The sequence below is a fragment of the Verruconis gallopava genome, assembly GCF_000836295.1.
Source record: "Verruconis gallopava strain CBS 43764 unplaced genomic scaffold supercont1.3, whole genome shotgun sequence".
In the NCBI taxonomy this organism is placed as follows: Eukaryota; Fungi; Ascomycota; class Dothideomycetes; order Venturiales; family Sympoventuriaceae; genus Verruconis; species Verruconis gallopava.
In genome coordinates, this window is record NW_015622139.1 from 680,740 (window position 1) to 700,522 (window position 19,783).

The window sequence follows — 19,783 nt, forward strand, 5'->3', positions numbered from 1 at the left end:
CAAGGCTGCCCAGGCCAAAACCGGTCGCCCGTCTCGATGTGGACGATGACACAATCGAGGCCGACGTGCTTCTGCGCGTTTCGAGAAAGGCATTTATGCACGCTACGCCTCTACTTCCGCTCATCAAGGCCACTAATCATGCCTATGAGTAGCTACTGCAAACGTGTGCAGCCGTTGAATGTGATGACGATAGAAAAGTGCTCTTGAGAACCAGTTCTGTTCTGTTCCCATCCTTCACAGCAACTTATCATTCCACAGGCCATGGCCACTGAAGAGAGCCTGAAATGGTCGGCGTCCCTCGCTGTCGCACCGCCTTCGAGGACGGCGAAGCTTCCCGGTGACAAGATTTTGCTGCCTCCCTCGGCTTTGGAGCAGCTCATCTCCGCTGCGCCCGTGACAGTCACAGAGCCCTCCCGCACTCTCACGTCTAACTTCGACCCCTTCAACCCCTACACGTATGCAGCTGAGCGCGCTGCAAGGGCACAGTATGAGGAGAGACAGCCGCACTTGCCGCATCCACTTACGTTCCGGCTCGTCAACCCGGACAATGGAAGGGTCATCTATGCTGGCATCCGAGAATTCAGCGCCAGTGATGGCGAGATCGCTCTCAGCCCTATGCTCAGAGACGCACTCGGCATCAAGCCCGCGGATGGTAGGCCTGGTGCAACAGATCAAGACGGGGGCGCGCAGAGGTCAAACGGCGTCGACGAAGATGCCGCGGGGGAAAGCTGGGGCAGAATTACGGTGCATGCGAAACAATTGCCCAAAGGCACGTTTGTTAAGCTACGACCTCTTGAAGCTGGGTATGATCCCGAGGACTGGAAGTCTCTCCTTGAGCAGCACCTGCGCTCAAATTTTACCACATTGACTAAGGGTGAAGTTCTCGTGGTGCCTGGAGGTAGGGGCGTTGGGAGGCGCAGCGAGGAATATCGCTTTCTGGTAGATGAATTCAAGCCAGATGTAGAAGGTATATGCGTTGTCGACACCGATCTGGAGGTCGACATTGAGGCATTAAACGAAGAGCAGGCCCGTGAGACATTGCGGCGGATAGCCGCTAAGTCACACCGAGCGCCAGGCACAAACAACGGAAGCTCAATAGGCGGTCCGCTAGAGTTAATGAAGGCACAGCATGGTCAAGTCCTCAGCGGCGACTACGTGGACTATGAGGTACCCTCATGGATACGTTCGCAAGGCATCGAGGTTGAACTCAGTGGCGTGGACGACGACGCTGAACTCGACTTGTTCGTCAGCCCGTTTTCACCCCGGCAACGAGTTCGGCCTCGCGAAGAAGAACACCTGTTTGCGGATACATCGAGCAGGTACCCAAAACGCATACGTATCCAGCCCACAAATGTCGAGCTCGAACATGCCGAAGCGCTCTATGTCTCCGTGCACGCTTATTCACCCACAGAATCTACAAGCGACGGGACCGTCACTCCTTCGCCGAAGCCTTACACGATTAAAGTGTCTCCGTTCGATCCAGATGTAGAGTTGAACGATAACGAAGGTGTGAAGTCAGAAGCAGCAGATCACCCTGACGATGTCCAGTGTGGAAACTGTAAACAATGGGTGCCAAAACGAACGTTGGTTCTGCATGAGAATTTCTGCCTTCGAAACAACGTCCTTTGCCCCAAAGGATGTGGCCAAGTCTTTCAGAAACGGTCATCAGAATGGCAAAATCACTGGCATTGCGAGCACGATGCTGCGTATGGCAACACGCCGCTGAGCAAATTGAAACACAACCACCTCCAACATACAGCCCAGACTTGCAGCTCCTGCGATCGAACATACCAATCCATGTCGGCTTTAGCAACGCACCGTACATCTGTCTGTCCTGGAAAGATTATCCTGTGCCAATTCTGTCATTTAGAAGTGCCACAGGAGGGTGACCCTGAGGAGCCCAACGCAGAGGCCCTGCTCTCTGGTCTTACACCTCACGAACTCGCAGATGGTGGACGCACGACAGAGTGTCATCTTTGCAACAAAATTGTCCGACTGCGTGATATGCGCGTTCACCTGGCTAACCACGAGTTGGAGAAGAAGTCAAGGCCTGAGCCGCGCGTCTGCCGCAATGTGCTGTGTGGCAAGACGTTGGACGGAGCAAGCCACAGCGGTGACACGAGAGCGGGAACGCGAATAGGCAACGGTCCGGGCAACGACGTCGGTCTGTGCTCGACGTGCTTTGGGCCGCTCTACGTCGCCATGCACGACCCGGATGGTAAGGCACTTAGGCGCCGCATCGAGCGCCGCTATCTCACCCAACTCGTCACTGGCTGCGGCAAGTCCTGGTGCAAGAACGAATACTGCAGAACCGGGCGAAAGAATCTTGGAATCGATGGCTCGGTCGGCATGAAGGAGGCGTTGCCGATGATCAAACCGCTTCTGGAGGGATTGCAGTCTGGCGATACACCCCTGCATTTCTGTACGGACGAGAAGACGCAGCAGAGAAGGGGCCTTGCGGAATTGCTGGCTGCGGAACGAGGGCTGAGAGGTGAGCAATATGCGTTCAATTGGTGCGTGGCCGCGCTCGAGGCTGAGGGTGGGATGCTTGATCATGCGAGGGAATGGCTTAAGAACTGGGCGCCTGTTAAGAGCCAGTAAGTCATTCAGCACGAAGAATATGATATAGATGGGCATGATGGCATGATTTGATGTTCGTGACGCTGTAGTTCGGTCCTTGGGACGAACGGTAGGCCGTCATTACACCAGTACCATAGAAACTTAAATGCATTGCATGGTAGCCTTTCAAGCCTCTCGAACTTTGTACTTGCTGGAGATAGAACATTTGAGAGCACGGCATAATTTTCCGATCACGGGTACCCCTTGACTGATGTAATTACGTGACAGATGTGGGACCAAAGTTCTGTTGAACGGGTCTCACAGTCTTTCCAGCAGAAAGAACGATGTCATAACAATATGAAATCAATGATCCTTCAATGCTTTCCAACGCGTTCAAACACTTGCTCGGATCCAATCAATCCAATCATGACGGATACACTGTGGTGTTCCACTTGCATCGAACTGATTGCAACTTGCCAAGGATGTTTTTCAGATTGCACCTGTCGTAACAGTCCGTGTAATATTCACCGTCACACCCATCAGCGGGATAAAATCTACAGTAGTCGACAGAATGAAAGCCTCTCCACGATTTCCACTTCTTCGGGTTCCCTTTGCCGTTTCCGATCAGCCAATTTCCCTTGTGAAGATCCATACAGACGGTGTTGAAAAGCCCGAGCACGACACAAGGACCGTGGCCGCTGACAGCCAAGAGCATATATATGGTTAGCCCACAGCCCGCGGAGAAAAAGGAAAACAAAAGGCGAGAGAGATAGTAGATCATCACTTACTTTTCTTCCTCGCAAAAGACTTATTCTACCAGATAGGCAGGCTTGCCAGTCTCTCGAATACCACGCGTGATACCATCCCATGTCCAGTGAGGTTGGAACGAAGGCGAGGCTAACGTGGGTGACGGGATGGTTTTCGAAAACTGCCCACAGGTGTCTTGACAAGCGTTGAACTGCTCCAGGCACTGCTTTTCTTGGTACGGCCAATGATCCTTACGACACTGATTGTGATTTACATGGCAGCGTTGCTGACATTCGCCCTCAGTGAATTGTCCTCTTCCTAGTCCTGTAACTACCGCTTCAAGAGGAGAGGTTCTCGGTGTACTAGAGTCATATGCGGCAATAGTGTTAGGGAAGGATGACTGGGGATTGAGATTATCATCGTCGCCCTTCTGCATGAAGGTCGAAGCAATATCGAGGATCCGCACATTTAGTCGGCTCTTTGGAAACTGGGCGGCATTGATGCCGGGCTGCTCTCCAAATTGGTTCATCATGCACCATGCTTGACAATCCTCAAAGCGAGTCCTGCATTCAGGCTTGCCTGCCATGATGTCGCTGCCATTGCACTTTAATAGAAAGTTCCGACAGCCAATGTAGCATTCGTCCAGCTGCAATCGGGTCACCGGCAGCGCACATTGACAAGAATCCCATTGGCATTGATTAGACTCGACATTGCAAGCTGCGATCTTTTGCTCGTTCAAACCTGCCTCTGCCATACAAGCGCCCAGTCTACGCATACAGAGAGAAGAGCGTGCAAAAGTTTCTCATTCGGTCCGATTCGTCTGTTGATGCGTGCGGTGAGGATTTGCGGCGATAAATGTTTGCATGGTACTAAGCTTTCGTAAAGTTGAGCAGATTCCCGAGAAGCGTCGATTCTTTTCGTCCATTACATTGGAAATTTTCGTCATCGCTCCTGCTGCTAAACATGGTAGTAATCACTCGGCGGCCTTAGCTGACGCAGATTGTTTGTAAGTAGCGCTGACTACTAGAATATAAAGCAAATAAAGTTGTTCATTAAGAAATTTATGATAATATCATGCAGTTCGTATTTCCAGACGAAGCTGATATTACACCTTTACGGACTGTATTGGCTAGTAGAACCCTAATGAACAGGCGTTTACTTCGTCGCTTTACTCCATGCAGCAACTTGTGTAGAATCACTTCCAACACTTGCATAGGATCAAGATAAAAATGACTAGTTAGATAGCGTGAAGAAACGGTGGCTACCTAGTACTATAGAAAGACGAGGCAATCAAGGTAGAATGGTAGTGTTTTTTCGAGGGTCATGAGTAGTCAAAGAAGAAATATTCAGCAAATATATGAGCCAGTAGCAGCTTACTGCACCTGTAATATGTAAGATAAACTTATATACGCTCGTCCTTTGCAAGTTTACCTAGGATCTTTAATGTGGGGATCTGTTGCTTGATTAGTGATCCTTCTCGCGTGTAAGATTTCTGCGAGCCCAGTCTTCTATCAGATTTGTTGATAGGATAAACTGCTCTTTCTTGGTGTCTTATTAGGCCACCATTTCTAGCCTCTATTTGAGATTATTTGGCATGATTTAATTGAGCTAAATCCAGCGCTGATAACACGAGCGGGAAACAGTAGTCTGTATTATAGCTAGACACAATCTTTTTAAAGCTTCATATTCTTATTTTGACAGAAGCAGAGCTCTTGAAAAACAGAACGAGTGTACCTTCAAGAGTAGAAGTTAAGGTGTGGGAATCTGATGTTGCTTCTATTGAGGGAAATTTCGTTTGCTCGCCTCTTTTGTTCGCTGCGGCGGACGTTGGCATAAAGGAGATCAATTGATTTGAAGAACGACATATTTCGAAGATCGCACCTATTGTGGTCGTCGAGATATATCTCCCCAAGGAACAATTCGAGCATCAGACAAAAATTCCTCACAAGCTCCTCTAAAGCGTCCTCCCAGATGAAGTAGAATCATGCGCGGGTATTGAACTTTCGCCCTCGATATTCTTCTCCGCATCACGTGGCGTCAGGCCCGCCGACGGTTCCATGAACTTTCCAGTTCTGAACTCTTGTTCTCCCCGCTCGGCAACCTCTCGACTCTTGGTGCTGTCAGTGTTGGTTGCACTGTCTGCAAACATGTTGATATTGCCGCGCAGGGCCTCGCCAACCCCCTGCGAGACGTCAAGCACTGTTTAGATGAATTGGTTCATGGAGTCAAACACTAACGTGGATTTTGGCAGCGCCTTGCTTGATCGCGTCGCCGGCTTTGGCCCCCGCGTTTTGTGCGTCGTTCACAGAAGACATTTCAGTTTCTTTTTTCTTATATTTCGAAAGAACGGGATCAATATGAATTATAGGTTCTTTATTCCCCCCGCGCGCTGCTGGAGTTATGTGTTTAGTCCAAGCCCGACGTGGATGCTATCCTCGGAAGCTGGTTTAAATGTCCTCTACCACGGCATAATGTGATATTAAAATGACGTACGATTTGGGATTTAAATCTGTTTCCGACATGCCGACGTCAAGAATAGCATGTGGTCGATTCAAGGTCAAAATTTACGTCATACCCAACAGCAAATTTCATCCTAAGAGTCTCGTTCGGATAAGCCGTCACTCGTTCCTTTCCGTTGTCTGAGAGTACGCCCGTGGCATTAGCATTGGGCGATGACATTTCGATGCCTAGAGAGGTCGGATTTTCAAATTCGGGGAATGTGAAAGAATTGAGGACGAGGCTGGTGCACGTGACCTGCTGCACATTCCGCGATCGAATGGTCACCTTACATAAGACTTAAATCTCAATGGCCCGAGCTTACCCGGAAGCCGACAACATCTTATTCTGAAGTTTGCTAAGCTGAAGAGGCAGCATTATCATTCTCTCCAACCATTTTAGCGTGTTACTTTCAAAGCTGTATACCATGGCAGATGGTATGTGAGCAGTCTTTGTTCTAACAGGTAGCTAATCCAAGGGTTTAGGCATCTCGGGTTTACCACTTCCGGGCCAAGTGTAAGAACCAAGTCTATAGCTAGTAGATTCAATGATTAAGTAAACATCACAGGGCACCGGCTATGACACCCATCAACCTCGTTCTCTTGAGCCTGTTTGGTTTTATCGTATATCTTCGCATGAGGCCCAGTGCACCTGCGACTCTCCCGAAGCCACCACCGCCCATTGTATTCCGGACATTTACTCCGCCGACGCTGTTGCCCTACAATGGTGAAAATGGAGCGCCAGTGTTCCTGGCTGTACGCGGGAAGGTTTTTGACGTAACCCCAGGTCGAAACTTCTACGGCCCGGGTGGTCCGTACGCGAATTTCGCAGGAAGAGATGCATCCCGAGGACTTGCGTGTGGCAGCTTCGATGAGAGCATGTTAACAAAAGATCTTGAAGGTCCGCTTGATACCCTCAGCGATCTTGACAAAGAACAAATGGACGCCTTGCAAGGGTGGGAAGAGAGGTTTAATGAGAAATATCTTGTTGTTGGCGAATTGGTCGCAGTAGGTAGCGAAAAGGCGAAGTTAGCTGAAACCGCGAATTGAATGAACATGATATCGGATATAAAACAAAATCATCGTCTCCCTAAGAATAAGCGCCAAAGTGGTGACGCCGGTCGAACTTGAAAGGTGGATTGTAAAATCATCATATCAACCATCACAATGTTAGTAAGTTCGAAACATGCATACGTTCATCTTATTTTTATCAAGGACTTTAGCACTTGCTCCACGTTGTGTATCGCAATCCATGTTCAACTACTCATATTGAACTGCTCAAGAATTTTCCACAAAGGATGTCAGTTGAGGAGCTCTTAACTTTGCCATAGGAATTGACAGTGTGCATAACCGTTTTTTCTTGCAAATATGCATGTGGGTTATCAAAAATGATCCAAGATACCACTTGCCGCAGTGGTATTGATGGTCGTGGTTGTAGATGATAAGATTAGTTGGCCTTCACCTCCCTCGTCCTGTCATTCACTTGTTCATCATATTCACTGCGCTATATATGGCGCCTTAGAGATTAGGCTACATAATATGCTCCAAGGCATGTCACACAAACCTGTAAAGCTCTAATTTCGTAGTTCAAACTTATTTCTCAACTCTTCAAGTCTACGCTCTAAAGTCAGGGCTCTCAAAGTCACCAGGCGCTACAATCTGCAACTTACATCGAACTGAGCACAACCAATTCGTTTACATATAACGGAATGGCTTCAGCTCCAGCCTTCGGGCTCCGGACACTTCACTTGGCAGCGAAATGGTTCGGCCTCCACCTTTGGTCATATTATCAACTCGTCGTCCAATATCTCCAAATTGACCCTAAAATCCTTCTACTCGATCTTCCAGAGGGCTACACTGGCAACTTGAGCCAAGTTGGTCCTTCAAACTTCACCTTTACACTCAGCCCGGTCCCACCACCTCCCCTATTGTTTCCGCCGACAAACATCACACTGGTCATGCCAAGTACCTGCACGGAACTTCAGGTGTACTTGCGAGATGATCAGCTGATGTACGAAAACTTAAACATGATCGACATGGTCTCCTCCGTCACCTCTTCCTTTTGGAAGGCTAACGGCTGGATTGCATATCTTTTCATATCGATCATCTTCCTTACAAATCTGTGCTATATTTGGATTTGGCTCAAGGCTGTTCCACTGAGCCACAAAGCGGTCAATTTAGAACACGAATCAACCAACGATTCTATATGTACCAGTGAAATTCGTCGTCTTATCTTGGATGGAGATATCTATATGTTCTCTCCATTCAGCAAGTTTTGGTCTTTCCGTTTCACTGACGCAGAAATTTGCTGGAGCACCTGGAAAGGACTGTTCACTGCCGCCCTAGTAGATCTCCAAGATCTCACCGTCAAACTTGTTAATGCTGAGGCAGACATCCGCCAGTTCGAGGAAAAGGTAGCGACTCAAGAAAAGCAATCAGGTTCTTGGGAAGAATTATTAAGAGCAAAGAAGCGCATCGAAGAGCTTGAACAGTACCTTGTCGCTTCAGAGACAGAGTCTTGCAAGAAGGACAGGGTGATAGAAGAAGCTAGATCTCGAGCTGAGAAAGCTGATCGTCAGAATAAGGACACTGAAAGGGAATATATTGCTCTGTGTACCAAAACAGAGCAAGACACGAAAAGCATCAAACAGCTCGAAACAAATTTGTCAGCCGCCAACAACCACATCAAGGAACTGCAAGACAAAATGAAGAAACAAGGTGAAACATCTCAAAGGCGCTATAATGAATTGACAGCCGAGTGCAAGAGAAGCAAGCAATTAACAGATCAGGTTGCTGAGCTCGAACTAAACCTGTCCCGACTGGAAGAACAAAATCGCTTAATACCTGACCTCAGAGAGCAACTAGCTTCATTGAAAAGGCAATTTGATGCATTGAATGCTGAAAGCCTGGCACTCAAAAACGCCAATAATACCTTGATGAATGAAGAAAACCTTCTAAATAAAGAGATTGAAGCCTTAAAGAACAAGTTGAGCTTATCACAATCCAAGTGCGACGCTTTGGCAACAAAACTCACAGCAAGCCAACTTACTCTAGAAAAAGAGCGAAGTCAATTTGAAGATGACTTCCAGTCAATTCGATCTCGACTTTCCGAGGCCACAAACGAGAAGGAAATTCTTCGTAAAGAACTGGAGGAAAGAAAATTGAAAATTGAAAATCTTGAAGGGGTATCGAGTTCTCTCAAGTCAGATCTCAGAAAATCTCGAGATGAACTTGGTGAAGTCCGGAAAGATTACGAGTCGTTACAGGAGGCTTGCAATGCTCAATGCATTGCAATGGGCGAAGCAGAGTTTGATTACCAAGAGATGATCAAGCTGGGCCAAGAAGAGAGAGCCTTTCTTCAACGAAAGCTAGAAGATGCACAGGAGTCTTTGCGCAAACTCGAAGAGGGGATAATGGCAATAAAAGCAGAAGCCAGCGAGCAGCTTAAGAAGAAAGATGACGAACATGCCGCAATTGTGTCGAAATTGCAGCGCGATTTCAAATCGCTCAAGGGCCGCATTCCAACCACGACTAAACCACCAAAGAGAGCTAAGAACAAATCGAGCAACAGTAATCCATCGAACGACCCAAATCACATCCTAAGTGATAAAGGCGCAACTGTGGTCAATCCAACCACGTCTGCGCGTCAAGATTGCGAAGGGGAAGCTGGCACAGGAGCTTACAGATCGAATCTTTTAAAAGATTCCGCAAGCGTGCCAGGTCAACATTCTGCGACCGTAGTTGAAAAGGAAACCATAACATCGTTGCCCCCGCCTTTGTTGGATTCATCCACCTCTGCAGCTACGCCATCGTCGACTCCAGTGGATCAAACCACTGCACTCGATGAGGTTAGCCAACACTTATACACTTCGCATGCTGAATCTACCCATACAGTTATAGACTCTCATGCAAACATATGTGTTGGGGCTCAGGGTGACGCGGACGCGGTTGTTCAAAGCTCTAGTGACCAGTGTCCATCAATTGTATCACAGAGCAGTTCCATAGCTTCTCCGACATCGAATCAAAGGATTCATAAGGAAAACGCCGCAAATACTCTGTTTACAGGCCTCAAATCTTCTAAATGGAGCATGAGATCGTGATTATTGGTATACTATTTTCACAATTTCGCAAAGCAGGGTTTGTAAATTCCGATATGTCGATAGTCTTGTGGTCTATCTAGGCTCGGAAAGAAACGCAAATGGAAGTGCAATAGTTCAAAATCCATACTTAGCCCAGTATTAGCGGTGGCATATGAAGTTTGAAATAGGGAAATGAAAGAGATAATAATTGGTGTGACAGAGCAACAACAGTGAAGTGTCGTGAAAACAGGAGTTCGCCATCTGCAATATATTCTACATTCCTGCGCTTGAATTTTCTAGAGATTTCGGTTAGAAAAGTCCGTTTTTCAATCTCCTACCTACAAATCACGTTGCTGCATGGTGGTTTAATATGCTGATCTTTTCCCGCGACAACCCGCAATCCGTTTTCCTAAGGTGGAACGACTTTACAACCATAGAAATACAATTACATCAAGGAATCTCTCATAAAATCCCTTCTTTACCTTAAAACGAGAGACGCCAAACGCGAAGGTAATTATTTGTAAACACAATAATAATTCCATCACTACATCGGGGTCCAGGTCCTAGCCGATACAGTAAAAGGTTCCGAGCTTATACCATCAGCGTGCGGAGCCGCTTTGCATCTGCAGCTACAGGCAAGCTAGTTGAATCCAAGCTTACGCTACATATGACCCCCCCTCAGAATCCAAACTCTCTTCGAAGGGAGAAGAATTGGTCTGACTTAACGAAAGCTGGGCATTTCGCTATGACTGAAGCGTGGCAAACACTCGTGGCGGCCAAGCGCAAGGCCAACGCGGCCAAAATACCACTAGAATGGCGACTGTCGCCGGAGATTTTGGGAAAAATCAGCCCACAAGCTCACTTCGGGGTACTCGATATACCGCGAACATGTGGAATTCTTACAAAGACAGAGGTAGAGCTCACTGAGAACTATACTGCCGCTGAGCTGCTTAGAATGATGGCAAATCAAGTTGTCACGTTAGTCAGGTCATACGTCAACCGTGATAAACGCTAACGAATGGGTAGTTCGTATGCAGTTACTTTGGCATTTTGCAAAAGAGCTGCCATCGCTCAGCAACTGGTGTGTCCTTTCTTGCACAGCGTGTGTGTGTAGTGTATGTTAATCAAAGTGTAGGTCAATTGCTTGACAGAAATCTTCTTTGACGAAGCCCTCGTTCGCGCGAAGAAAGCAGACGATCACCTTGCAAAGACTGGACAAGTAATAGGCCCCCTGCACGGCTTACCCATTAGTCTCAAAGACAGCTTCAATGTCATCGGTGTAGATGCGACCATCGGGTATGTCGCATTTGCGAGGAGACCTCCTGCAACAAACAATTCTTCCGTAGTTGAGATTTTGATTCGCGCGGGCGCAATACCATACGTTAAGACGAATCTCCCACAAACTATGATGACTGCAGATTCTGACAACAACCTCTTTGGACGTACTCTAAATCCAAATAAGCTCTCGCTCACCGCAGGTGGAAGTACGGGTGGCGAAGGCGCCCTACTTAAGATTCGAGGGTCTATCCTCGGCGTCGGTACTGATGTTGCAGGATCTATTCGAATACCTTCTTATTGCAATGGTGTCTTTGGTTTCAAACCTACCAGTGGCCGCATTCCTTTTGCTGGAGGTGTACCACCTGGTCGACTTGGGGCTCCTACAGCTATCCTACCAACGATTGGACCTGAGGGCCACTCAGTAGAAGATATGGAGCTCTGGATGAGGACTGTTATTGATAGTGAACCTTGGGATCTGGATCCTAATTGTCTTGCTGTGCCTTGGAGACGCGTTGAGCCATTTACACGGCCATTGAGACTTGGTGTGATCACTGATGACCCCAAACGCATGTTACATCCCACTGTGCTGCGTACCATCAAATCTGCTAGTGAGGCCTTGAAGAACGCAGGCCATATGATCATGCCTTTGGACGGACTCATTCCGTCAATTTGGGAATCATGCATTCTTTCTTGGAAATACTTTGCTCTCGATCCACAAGATACCCCCGCCAAGATTCTTGCCGAAGTGAACGAGCCTTTGGTGCCTAGTATCTCGACCACTTACCTTGATGAAATACCTCAAGGCTGGCACCCGAGTATCGATGATCTTTATGCCATGAATATGGAGCGTTTCAAGATCATTCATTCTTACCACAAAATACTCACTGAGAATAGTTTGGACGGTTTCATCATGCCCGTATACCAGGCTACTGCTGTGCCACATGATACGTACGGATTACCAATTTGGACCGTTTTGCCCAACCTGATAAATTATCCAGCAGGTGTGATACCATACCTGAAGGCGGACAAGAAGGAAGATGCGCCATTCGTAAGAACAGGTGTCACTTATGAACCCCCATGCAAGTTGGCCTTTCCGAAGTCTTGTTAACTCGCTAATTAGAGCAACAGATAATGCCGATGCCGTTGAGGGAGCACCATGTGGTCTGCAAGTGGTAGGCAGGCCCATGAAGGACGAGGAAACACTGAAAATGATGGAAGTGATTGCAAATGTGCTAAAAGCTACGACATCAGAGTAGAACACAAGAACTAGCTTCGAAAAGTGATGCTCCATGGCCACATACAAATATCTCAGGTTGCCCTCATCTACAGCAATCAGCAGCCCGCCCAGGTATTCAATCATTATCACTATTCGCATTGTTACGCCCCCAACGCCGAACTTTGCAGTCTCCCTATGCACGCAAGCATACAAACTTATGCTCCTACATGACAACGCAACAGCTGTTCTGCTTCTTGGCCTGCTTGTAGAACATCTGGCTCCTCTCGCTCAAATCGCCGCTCCTTGCAACAAGACTATCAATCTTTTCTCCTCTGTCGAGCACACTCTCGATAGTTTTGTGAAGCACGACTTTGGTCTCGTCAAGCTCTTTCTGGATCTTCATGATCGAATCGGCATTCTCTGGGTTCTGATATTTGGTGATGTATTCTTTGAGTTCGGGGAAAAGCATCTTGTTGTCTTCGCGCTGGCTACGGATGTTGTTGATTGGGTTTTTGGTGAGGAACTCATCGAGGACCTTGGAGAGAAGTTGGTGAGCCACCATGGCTGGATATTCCTGATCCGAGATTATGATACCACAAACTCCCTCGGAACGGGCATAGGCGTGGAAAGTGTATGCTAAATCGGACATGAGATCTCTCATATGGAAAGGGAACAATAATTTCGATGCCTACATTGCTCTTCAACATCTTGCCTTTGACCAGGCTTCGTTCTCTCCGCTACTGTCTACACATCATGCACTGGTTAGAATATGGCTACGGTTAGATGTTTTGGCGTGGTGTACCTTGCTAAAAAAGGTGAGGAACTCGGCAATGCTGTTTTGGATGTGGTTAGAGACGCCAAAATCCCGTCGGTTCATGAGTAAAACTCACTTTCCCTTGGTGAACCTTGAAAAGCTGCTCAGTTCCTTCTCCGACACAAGCTCTACTGCGGGGCGCTCAGAATTGCGCAAGATACCGATATAAAGCACTTTCATGATTGCCTGTCCAAAAAGCTCGAGGAATGATGTTTGTACAGGAGTTCGAAAACTGTGCAAGCGGAGGTGTTCTAAGAGGTCATTTATGTGGTTACCTAGAGGTTCGGTGTCTCGCTGACCGCATGTCCACCTGAGACCAGTAAGTTATCATGGTTCCTTGGAGCATTGCCACTCATTGGCTGAGGCTACTGTGGCTGGACTGACGGGAGGCTCTGATGTCGTCACGTGCTGTTCAGCCAATTTAGACACCGCAGACATTTCGCTCAAACTATACGCTAACGATAGAAAAATCTATCAGAGGATTCAATAGTACTAATATTTTCTATTCAACTACGTGGATTTACTATTCCACCTATGTAGACTTATGGTCGTTGCAAATCGAAACTCTGACAACCTGAAGCCCATGACAGTTATGTCTCCTGCTTTAGACGAAGCAGATTCACAATGGCTCATCCAGCTTACTGCTATGAGAACGGCAATCACTGAGCTAGATTTGCCAAAGGAGAATAAAGATTTCTGCCAATACGGAAAAGACATTGTCGTAGACGATGCTGACCTACTGGAGATAACGTCAGTTGACAACTTTTGGGATCTAATCAGCGACGCCTCCGATCAAGAAACCAGTGACGATGATCAAGAGATCGACGGCAAATTGTCAGGAGATTCTGTTTCCAATCACCTAGCCCACGTCCACACGTGGCTTCAGGAACGATGTACGGAAGTTGCTTCCCGTAATGCTGGACTGGATGCAAAAGCTCTTCAGGATCAAATCCAAGCAATCATCGCATCTGATAGCAATAATGATGAGATTCAGATGTTGCTGGTTGATACTCTAGGATACGATGAGCTAGATTTTGTTGCTACGATTATAGCACATCGAGCCCAGTTAGTTCAAGAACCCAGCACGACAACAAGTACTACAAAATCTGTCACAGGACGGCTTCTGTCAAGACAAGAAAGAGAAGAAGCTTTGCGACGTGCTGATGAGGAGCACAAAAATAAAGCTCTCAAAGCGTCAGTTGATCGGACAAGTACAAAATACCCCCATGTCTATCGCAGTCATGAAGCGGGTAATACACTTTCAGCTCATGGAACCAAATATACCTTGCCGTTAGGCAGCGAGCGGAAAGAACATCAGTTCTACGAGGAATATACTATTCCTGCTGCGAGGGTTGGTACCGTTGGAGCTGATCAGAAACTTGTCAAGATCAAAGAACTTGACGGGCTGTGCCAACAAACCTTCAAAGGTTACAAAGCCTTGAATCGTATGCAAAGCCTTGTATATCCGGTAGCATACAAGACGAGCGAGAACATGCTTATCTGTGCTCCTACCGGTGCCGGTAAGACAGACGCCGCTATGCTCACAATTCTTAATACTGTTGCAAAGAATGTTATACCAAATCCAATTGATGAGCCAAATGCCATGGACTTCATCCTCCAGGCTGATGCCTTCAAGATCGTGTATGTGGCGCCCATGAAGGCCTTAGCGGCAGAAGTTACAGAGAAGCTAGGAAAACGCCTGTCATGGCTGGGCATCAATGTTCGAGAACTTACAGGCGATATGCATCTTACAAAAGCAGAAATTGTACAGACGCAAATAATTGTTACGACTCCTGAGAAATGGGACGTCGTCACACGGAAGAGCACAGGCGATACCGAGCTCGTACAGAAGGTTCGTCTACTCATCATCGACGAAGTCCACATGCTGCATGATGAGCGTGGTGCAGTGCTGGAATCACTTGTTGCTCGCACTGAACGTCAGGTTGAAAGCACGCAGTCCTTGATTCGTATCGTCGGTTTATCAGCCACGCTCCCAAATTATGTCGATGTTTCAGACTTTCTCAAAGTTAACCGTATGGCGGGATTGTTCTACTTCGACGCATCATTTAGACCTGTGCCTCTTGAGCAACATTTTGTCGGTGTCAAAGGGAAACCCGGATCAAAGCAGTCGAATGAAAACCTATCGCAAGTCACATTCGAGAAAGTCTGCGAAATGTTGAAACTGGGCCACCAAGTTATGGTTTTTGTTCATTCTCGAAAGGACACGTTCAAAACGGCAAAGGATTTGTACGAGAGGGCACTGCATGATCTTCAAACAGATCTATTTGACCCAACCGGCCATCCTCGTTATGAAAATGCCGTGCGTGACATGAAAAGCTCGAAGGCTCGTGAATTAAGAGAGCTCTTACCGAAAGGCATGGGTACACATCATGCCGGAATGCCCAGATCCGATCGAAACCTGATAGAGCGTTTATTTGCAGAGGGAGTGCTGAAAGTACTCTGCTGCACGGCGACACTTGCTTGGGGTGTCAACTTGCCCGCCGCTGCAGTCGTGATCAAGGGAACGCAACTTTACAGCGCTGAAGTTGGGAAGTTTGTCGATCTAGGTATATTGGATGTGTTGCAGATATTCGGTCGTGCTGGCCGGCCTCAATTCCAGGATACTGGTATAGGCTTTATTTGCACAACACAGGATAAGCTGCAGCACTATCTCACAGCTGTCACGCAACAGCGGCCGATTGAATCCAATTTCTCCAAGAAGCTCGTGGACAACCTGAATGCGGAGATTGGACTGGGAACTGTAACTTCGGTGCAAGAGGGAGTGCAATGGCTTGGGTATTCTTATCTTTTCGTCCGTATGCAACGAAATCCTTTGAACTACGGAATCGAATGGGCTGAGATTCGAGACGATCCACAACTGGTACAGCGAAGAAGAAAACTCATCATTGATGCCGCTCGTGTGCTACAGCAAAGCCAGATGATAATCTTCAACGAGACTACCGAGGAACTCAAATCGAAGGATGTCGGTCGTATCGCAAGTCAATATTATGTTCTTCAGTCAAGCATCGAAATATTTAATGCCATGATGCGGCCACGGGCAACGGAAGCAGATGTTCTAAAAATGATAAGTATGAGTGGTGAATTTGACAATATACAGTCCCGAGATACAGAGGAAAAGGAACTCATGAAATTGAAGGATGAGGAGTATGTTCCTTGTCAGGTAGAAGGTGGTGTTGAAACACCACAAGCGAAAACGAACATCTTGCTTCAATCTCATATTTCACGCGCTCGTCTGGAGGACTATACTCTACAGTCAGACACCCTATATGTGGCTCAGAATGCGACACGTATTTGCAGGGCTTTGTTCATGATCGCTCTCAATCGCCGCTGGGGATATCAATGCTTAGTTCTCCTCACAATGTGCAAGTCAATCGAGAGGCAGATTTGGCCCTTCGAGCACCCTTTCCATCAATTCGACCTTCCGCAATCTGTTTTGCGGAATCTAGATGAGAAGAGTCCTGCATCTTCTATCGAAGCTTTACGGGACATGGATCAAGCGGAGATCGGGCAACTCGTTCACAACCAGAAAATGGGAAAAACGATCAAAAAGCTTCTTGATAACTTCCCGACTCTCAGCATTGATTCGGAGATCGCACCACTGAACCGCAACGTCCTGCGCATGAAAATATTTTTGACGCCGGATTTCGTCTGGAACGAAAAACATCATGGCACTTCAGAATCATACTGGATATGGGTCGAAAACTCTGAGACATCGGAAATTTACCATCATGAATTTTTTTTGTTGAACAGAAAGAAGCTGTATGACCCTCACGAGCTGAATTTCACGATCCCGCTCTCAGACCCACTGCCCTCGCAGATTTACGTTCGCGCAGTCTCAGACCGATGGTTGGGAGCGGAGACAGTTCATCCGATCTCCTTTAAGCATTTGATCAGACCAGACACTGAGAGTGTGTACACGGACCTATTGAATTTGCAACCACTTCCAATCACTGCGTTGAAGAATCCGTTATTAGAAGAGATATACGCGCAGCGCTTCCAGTATTTCAATCCCATGCAGACACAACTCTTCCACTGCATGTATCACACCTCAGCCAACGTGCTTCTGGGGTCACCTACAGGAAGTGGCAAAACTGTTGCGGCTGAGCTGGCAATGTGGTGGGCTTTCCGTGAAAATCCTGGTTCGAAAGTTGTATACATCGCTCCGATGAAAGCACTTGTTCGCGAGAGAGTTCTAGATTGGGGAAGTCGTCTTGCAAAGCCAATGGGCTTAAAGCTTGTCGAGTTAACTGGCGACAATACTCCGGACACAAGAACAATTCGTGATGCTGACATTATTATCACTACTCCCGAGAAGTGGGACGGTATTAGTCGTAGTTGGCAAACTAGAGACTACGTCCGCAAAGTTAGCCTTGTGATTATCGACGAAATTCATCTCCTAGGTGGCGACCGTGGGCCTGTTCTTGAAATCATTGTCTCGCGCATGAACTACATAGCTTCGCAAAAGAAGGGCTCCGTTAGGCTTGTAGGAATGTCGACTGCAGCAGCAAATGCTACTGATCTAGGCAACTGGTTAGGGGTTAAGGAGGGCTTGTTCAACTTCCGGCATTCTGTCCGCCCTGTACCCCTGGAAATATATATTGATGGCTTTCCTGAGCAGCGCGGATTTTGCCCATTGATGCAAAGCATGAACAGGCCAACATTCTTAGCAATCAAGCAACATTCGCCTGAGAAGCCGGTGATCGTGTTTGTCGCTTCTAGAAGGCAAACACGTCTTACTGCAAGGGATTTGATCAATTATTGTGGCATGGAGGACAACCCAAGACGATTCTTGCGGATGCCTGAGGAAGACTTGGCTCTATATCTGAGCAAGGTGAAGGATGAGTCGCTACGGGAAGCGCTCAGCTTCGGCATCGGACTGCATCACGCTGGTCTCGTCGAGACTGATCGTCAACTGTCGGAGGAGTTGTTCCTTAACAACAAAATACAGATCCTTGTGGCCACTAGTACTCTTGCGTGGGGGATCAACATGCCTGCTCACTTGGTTGTTGTCAAAGGGACACAGTACTTTGATGCAAAGACGGAAAGCTATAAAGATATGGATCTGACAGATGTGCTGCAGATGCTCGGCCGAGCCGGACGGCCACAGTTCGACTCTTCAGGAATCGCACGGATCTTTACGCAGGATTCTAAGAAGGCCTTTTACAAACACTTCTTACACACCGGATTCCCGGTCGAGAGTTCATTACACCTTTCGCTGAGCAACCACCTGGGCGCTGAGATATCCGCGGAAACCATCGGCACGAAGCAAGATGCACTTGACTACCTGACGTGGACGTTCTTCTTTCGACGTCTGCACAAAAATCCCACATATTACGGTCTTGACATTTCTGCTGAAGAGAATGATACTGTCGAAGCACAGCGACAAGCCAACGACTTCATAGTCAACCTTGTCTCCAAGTCGTTAGATGAGCTGGCAGAGTCTGACTGTATAGAGCTACACTCGAATGGCGACATTGACCCCACACCCTACGGTAAAATCATGAGTTATTACTATCTCTCACATAAGACCATCCGACACTTCCTCAAATCGGCAGAACGCAACCCGAAATTCGCCGATGTGCTCTCGTGGCTGAGCATGGCAACTGAGTTTGATGAGCTGCCTGTGCGACATAACGAAGACCTGATAAATGCGGAACTGAGCAAGAACCTGCCGCTACAAGCCACGCATCTAAAACTACCAATGTGGGATCCGCACGTGAAGGCCTTCTTGCTGCTTCAAGCACATTTTGAGAGGGTCGATCTGCCAATCAGTGATTATGTAGGCGATCAAAACAGTGTTCTCGATCAGAGCATCCGGGTATGTCAGGCTATGGTGGATGTTCTTGCTGAGATGGGATATTTAGAGGCTGTGAAGGCTGTGATCGGCCTGATGCAGTGCATCAAGTCCGGGAGATGGTGTGCAGACGGGCCATTGGCCCTGTTTCCTGGGGTGCAAGTTGAAAAGGAAAGGGCACGAATTGGTGAAGAGACGAACAATTTGAAGACACTAAACGAATTGGTGACTGCTTCGAAGGCCGAGCTCGAGAAGGTCGGCGGTGCAGTAGGTGTTAAGCCAAATGGCATGTCCCGCTTCTTGAAAGCGGTTGCGCAACTCCCCGATCTGAACGTTGCGGCCTCTGGCATCAATGCGCTGGGATTCTCGGTTCACATCACGCGCACCAGACAACTTGAGCATCCGGACCTAAGAATGTACGCACCAAGCTTCCCAAAGCCGCAATCAGAGGGGTTTTTCCTGCTGGTGTCTCGAGCTGGAACAGATGATCTGATTGCATTGAAACGCATCAGCTGGCCTTCTGGAGAGACTAGTCGAGCCAGATTCAACGTCAAGTCGGCGATCAAGGTTCCAGATAGTGTACAAGGTAGCGCCGTGGACGTAAAAGTGGTTAGCGACGGGTATATTGGGATGGAATGGTCAGTCGAAAAGGTGGACATTCCTGCCGCCCCTTTGGTGGAGGACGCGGGGAAGAAGGAGGCAGCTATCCTGTAAAGCGCAGATCACTTGCATGTAGTAGAATACTGCAGGGAACGGACTAATTATCGACACCGTGCTCCT

The 19,783-nt window shown here is 47.7% G+C and overlaps 8 protein-coding genes across 9 annotated transcripts; 5 read left to right on the forward strand and 3 right to left on the reverse strand.

The window, feature by feature from the left end:
* The first annotated feature begins 63 nt into the window (after positions 1-63).
* PV09_01183 (uncharacterized protein) lies at positions 64-2,927 on the forward strand. Its single transcript, XM_016354033.1, has one exon. It carries the CDS (start codon positions 262-264, stop codon positions 2,599-2,601), a length of 2,340 nt encoding a protein of 779 aa, XP_016218128.1. The 5' UTR covers positions 64-261; the 3' UTR covers positions 2,602-2,927.
* A 440-nt stretch (positions 2,928-3,367) lies between these two features.
* On the reverse strand, positions 3,368-3,892 carry PV09_01184 (uncharacterized protein; the record flags this gene model as incomplete). Its single annotated transcript, XM_016354034.1, has 1 exon — positions 3,368-3,892. The coding sequence occupies one exon, from the start codon at positions 3,890-3,892 to the stop codon at positions 3,368-3,370; it is 525 nt and encodes a 174-aa protein (XP_016218129.1).
* A 976-nt stretch (positions 3,893-4,868) lies between these two features.
* Positions 4,869-5,862, reverse strand: PV09_01185 (uncharacterized protein). Its single transcript, XM_016354035.1, has 2 exons — positions 5,544-5,862; positions 4,869-5,488 (listed from the first exon to the last, which is right to left on the reverse strand). The coding sequence occupies exons 1-2, from the start codon at positions 5,619-5,621 to the stop codon at positions 5,261-5,263; spliced, it is 306 nt and encodes a 101-aa protein (XP_016218130.1). The 5' UTR covers positions 5,622-5,862; the 3' UTR covers positions 4,869-5,260.
* A 260-nt stretch (positions 5,863-6,122) lies between these two features.
* On the forward strand, positions 6,123-6,988 carry PV09_01186. 2 transcript variants are annotated; one of them, XM_016354036.1, is made up of 3 exons: positions 6,123-6,239; positions 6,288-6,318; positions 6,371-6,988. In XM_016354036.1, the coding sequence occupies exons 1-3, from the start codon at positions 6,230-6,232 to the stop codon at positions 6,849-6,851; spliced, it is 522 nt and encodes a 173-aa protein (XP_016218131.1). In that variant the 5' UTR covers positions 6,123-6,229; the 3' UTR covers positions 6,852-6,988. The 2 variants fall into 2 exon arrangements, with proteins under 2 accessions (XP_016218131.1, XP_016218132.1); XM_016354037.1 differs by having other exon boundaries at positions 6,123-6,318.
* Positions 6,989-7,510: 522 nt separating this feature from the next.
* On the forward strand, positions 7,511-10,054 carry PV09_01187 (uncharacterized protein; the record flags this gene model as incomplete). Its single annotated transcript, XM_016354038.1, has 1 exon — positions 7,511-10,054. One exon carries the CDS (start codon positions 7,511-7,513, stop codon positions 9,899-9,901), a length of 2,391 nt encoding a protein of 796 aa, XP_016218133.1. The 3' UTR covers positions 9,902-10,054.
* A 244-nt stretch (positions 10,055-10,298) lies between these two features.
* Positions 10,299-13,071, forward strand: PV09_01188 (uncharacterized protein). Its single transcript, XM_016354039.1, has 4 exons — positions 10,299-10,858; positions 10,907-10,961; positions 11,016-12,237; positions 12,287-13,071. Exons 1-4 carry the CDS (start codon positions 10,548-10,550, stop codon positions 12,412-12,414), a joined length of 1,716 nt encoding a protein of 571 aa, XP_016218134.1. The 5' UTR covers positions 10,299-10,547; the 3' UTR covers positions 12,415-13,071.
* Positions 12,368-13,518, reverse strand: PV09_01189 (uncharacterized protein). Its single transcript, XM_016354040.1, has 4 exons — positions 13,265-13,518; positions 13,177-13,207; positions 13,067-13,118; positions 12,368-13,010 (listed from the first exon to the last, which is right to left on the reverse strand). The coding sequence occupies exons 1-4, from the start codon at positions 13,366-13,368 to the stop codon at positions 12,598-12,600; spliced, it is 600 nt and encodes a 199-aa protein (XP_016218135.1). The 5' UTR covers positions 13,369-13,518; the 3' UTR covers positions 12,368-12,597.
* Positions 13,519-13,652: 134 nt separating this feature from the next.
* PV09_01190 (uncharacterized protein) lies at positions 13,653-19,773 on the forward strand. Its single transcript, XM_016354041.1, has one exon. The coding sequence runs from the start codon at positions 13,733-13,735 to the stop codon at positions 19,715-19,717; it is 5,985 nt and encodes a 1,994-aa protein (XP_016218136.1). The 5' UTR covers positions 13,653-13,732; the 3' UTR covers positions 19,718-19,773.
* Positions 19,774-19,783: the final 10 nt, after the last annotated feature.

Coding starts and splice junctions, on each gene's coding strand:
- PV09_01183 (XM_016354033.1), top strand. CDS start 262: ATGGCCACTGAAGAGAGCCTGAAATGGTCGGCGTCCCTCGCTGTCGCA.
- PV09_01185 (XM_016354035.1), bottom strand. CDS start 5,621: ATGTCTTCTGTGAACGACGCACAAAACGCGGGGGCCAAAGCCGGCGAC. Junction 5,489..5,543: donor AAGGCGCTGCCAAAATCCAC/GTTAGTGTTTGA, acceptor GACGTCTCGCAG/GGGGTTGGCGAGGCCCTGCG.
- PV09_01186 (XM_016354036.1), top strand. Junction 6,319..6,370: donor TTACCACTTCCGGGCCAAGT/GTAAGAACCAAG, acceptor TAAACATCACAG/GGCACCGGCTATGACACCCA.
- PV09_01188 (XM_016354039.1), top strand. CDS start 10,548: ATGACCCCCCCTCAGAATCCAAACTCTCTTCGAAGGGAGAAGAATTGG. Junction 10,859..10,906: donor ATGGCAAATCAAGTTGTCAC/GTTAGTCAGGTC, acceptor ACGAATGGGTAG/TTCGTATGCAGTTACTTTGG. Junction 10,962..11,015: donor CTGCCATCGCTCAGCAACTG/GTGTGTCCTTTC, acceptor ATCAAAGTGTAG/GTCAATTGCTTGACAGAAAT.
- PV09_01189 (XM_016354040.1), bottom strand. CDS start 13,368: ATGAAAGTGCTTTATATCGGTATCTTGCGCAATTCTGAGCGCCCCGCA. Junction 13,119..13,176: donor TCCTCACCTTTTTTAGCAAG/GTACACCACGCC, acceptor CATGATGTGTAG/ACAGTAGCGGAGAGAACGAA. Junction 13,011..13,066: donor GCAAGATGTTGAAGAGCAAT/GTAGGCATCGAA, acceptor TGTCCGATTTAG/CATACACTTTCCACGCCTAT.
- PV09_01190 (XM_016354041.1), top strand. CDS start 13,733: ATGGTCGTTGCAAATCGAAACTCTGACAACCTGAAGCCCATGACAGTT.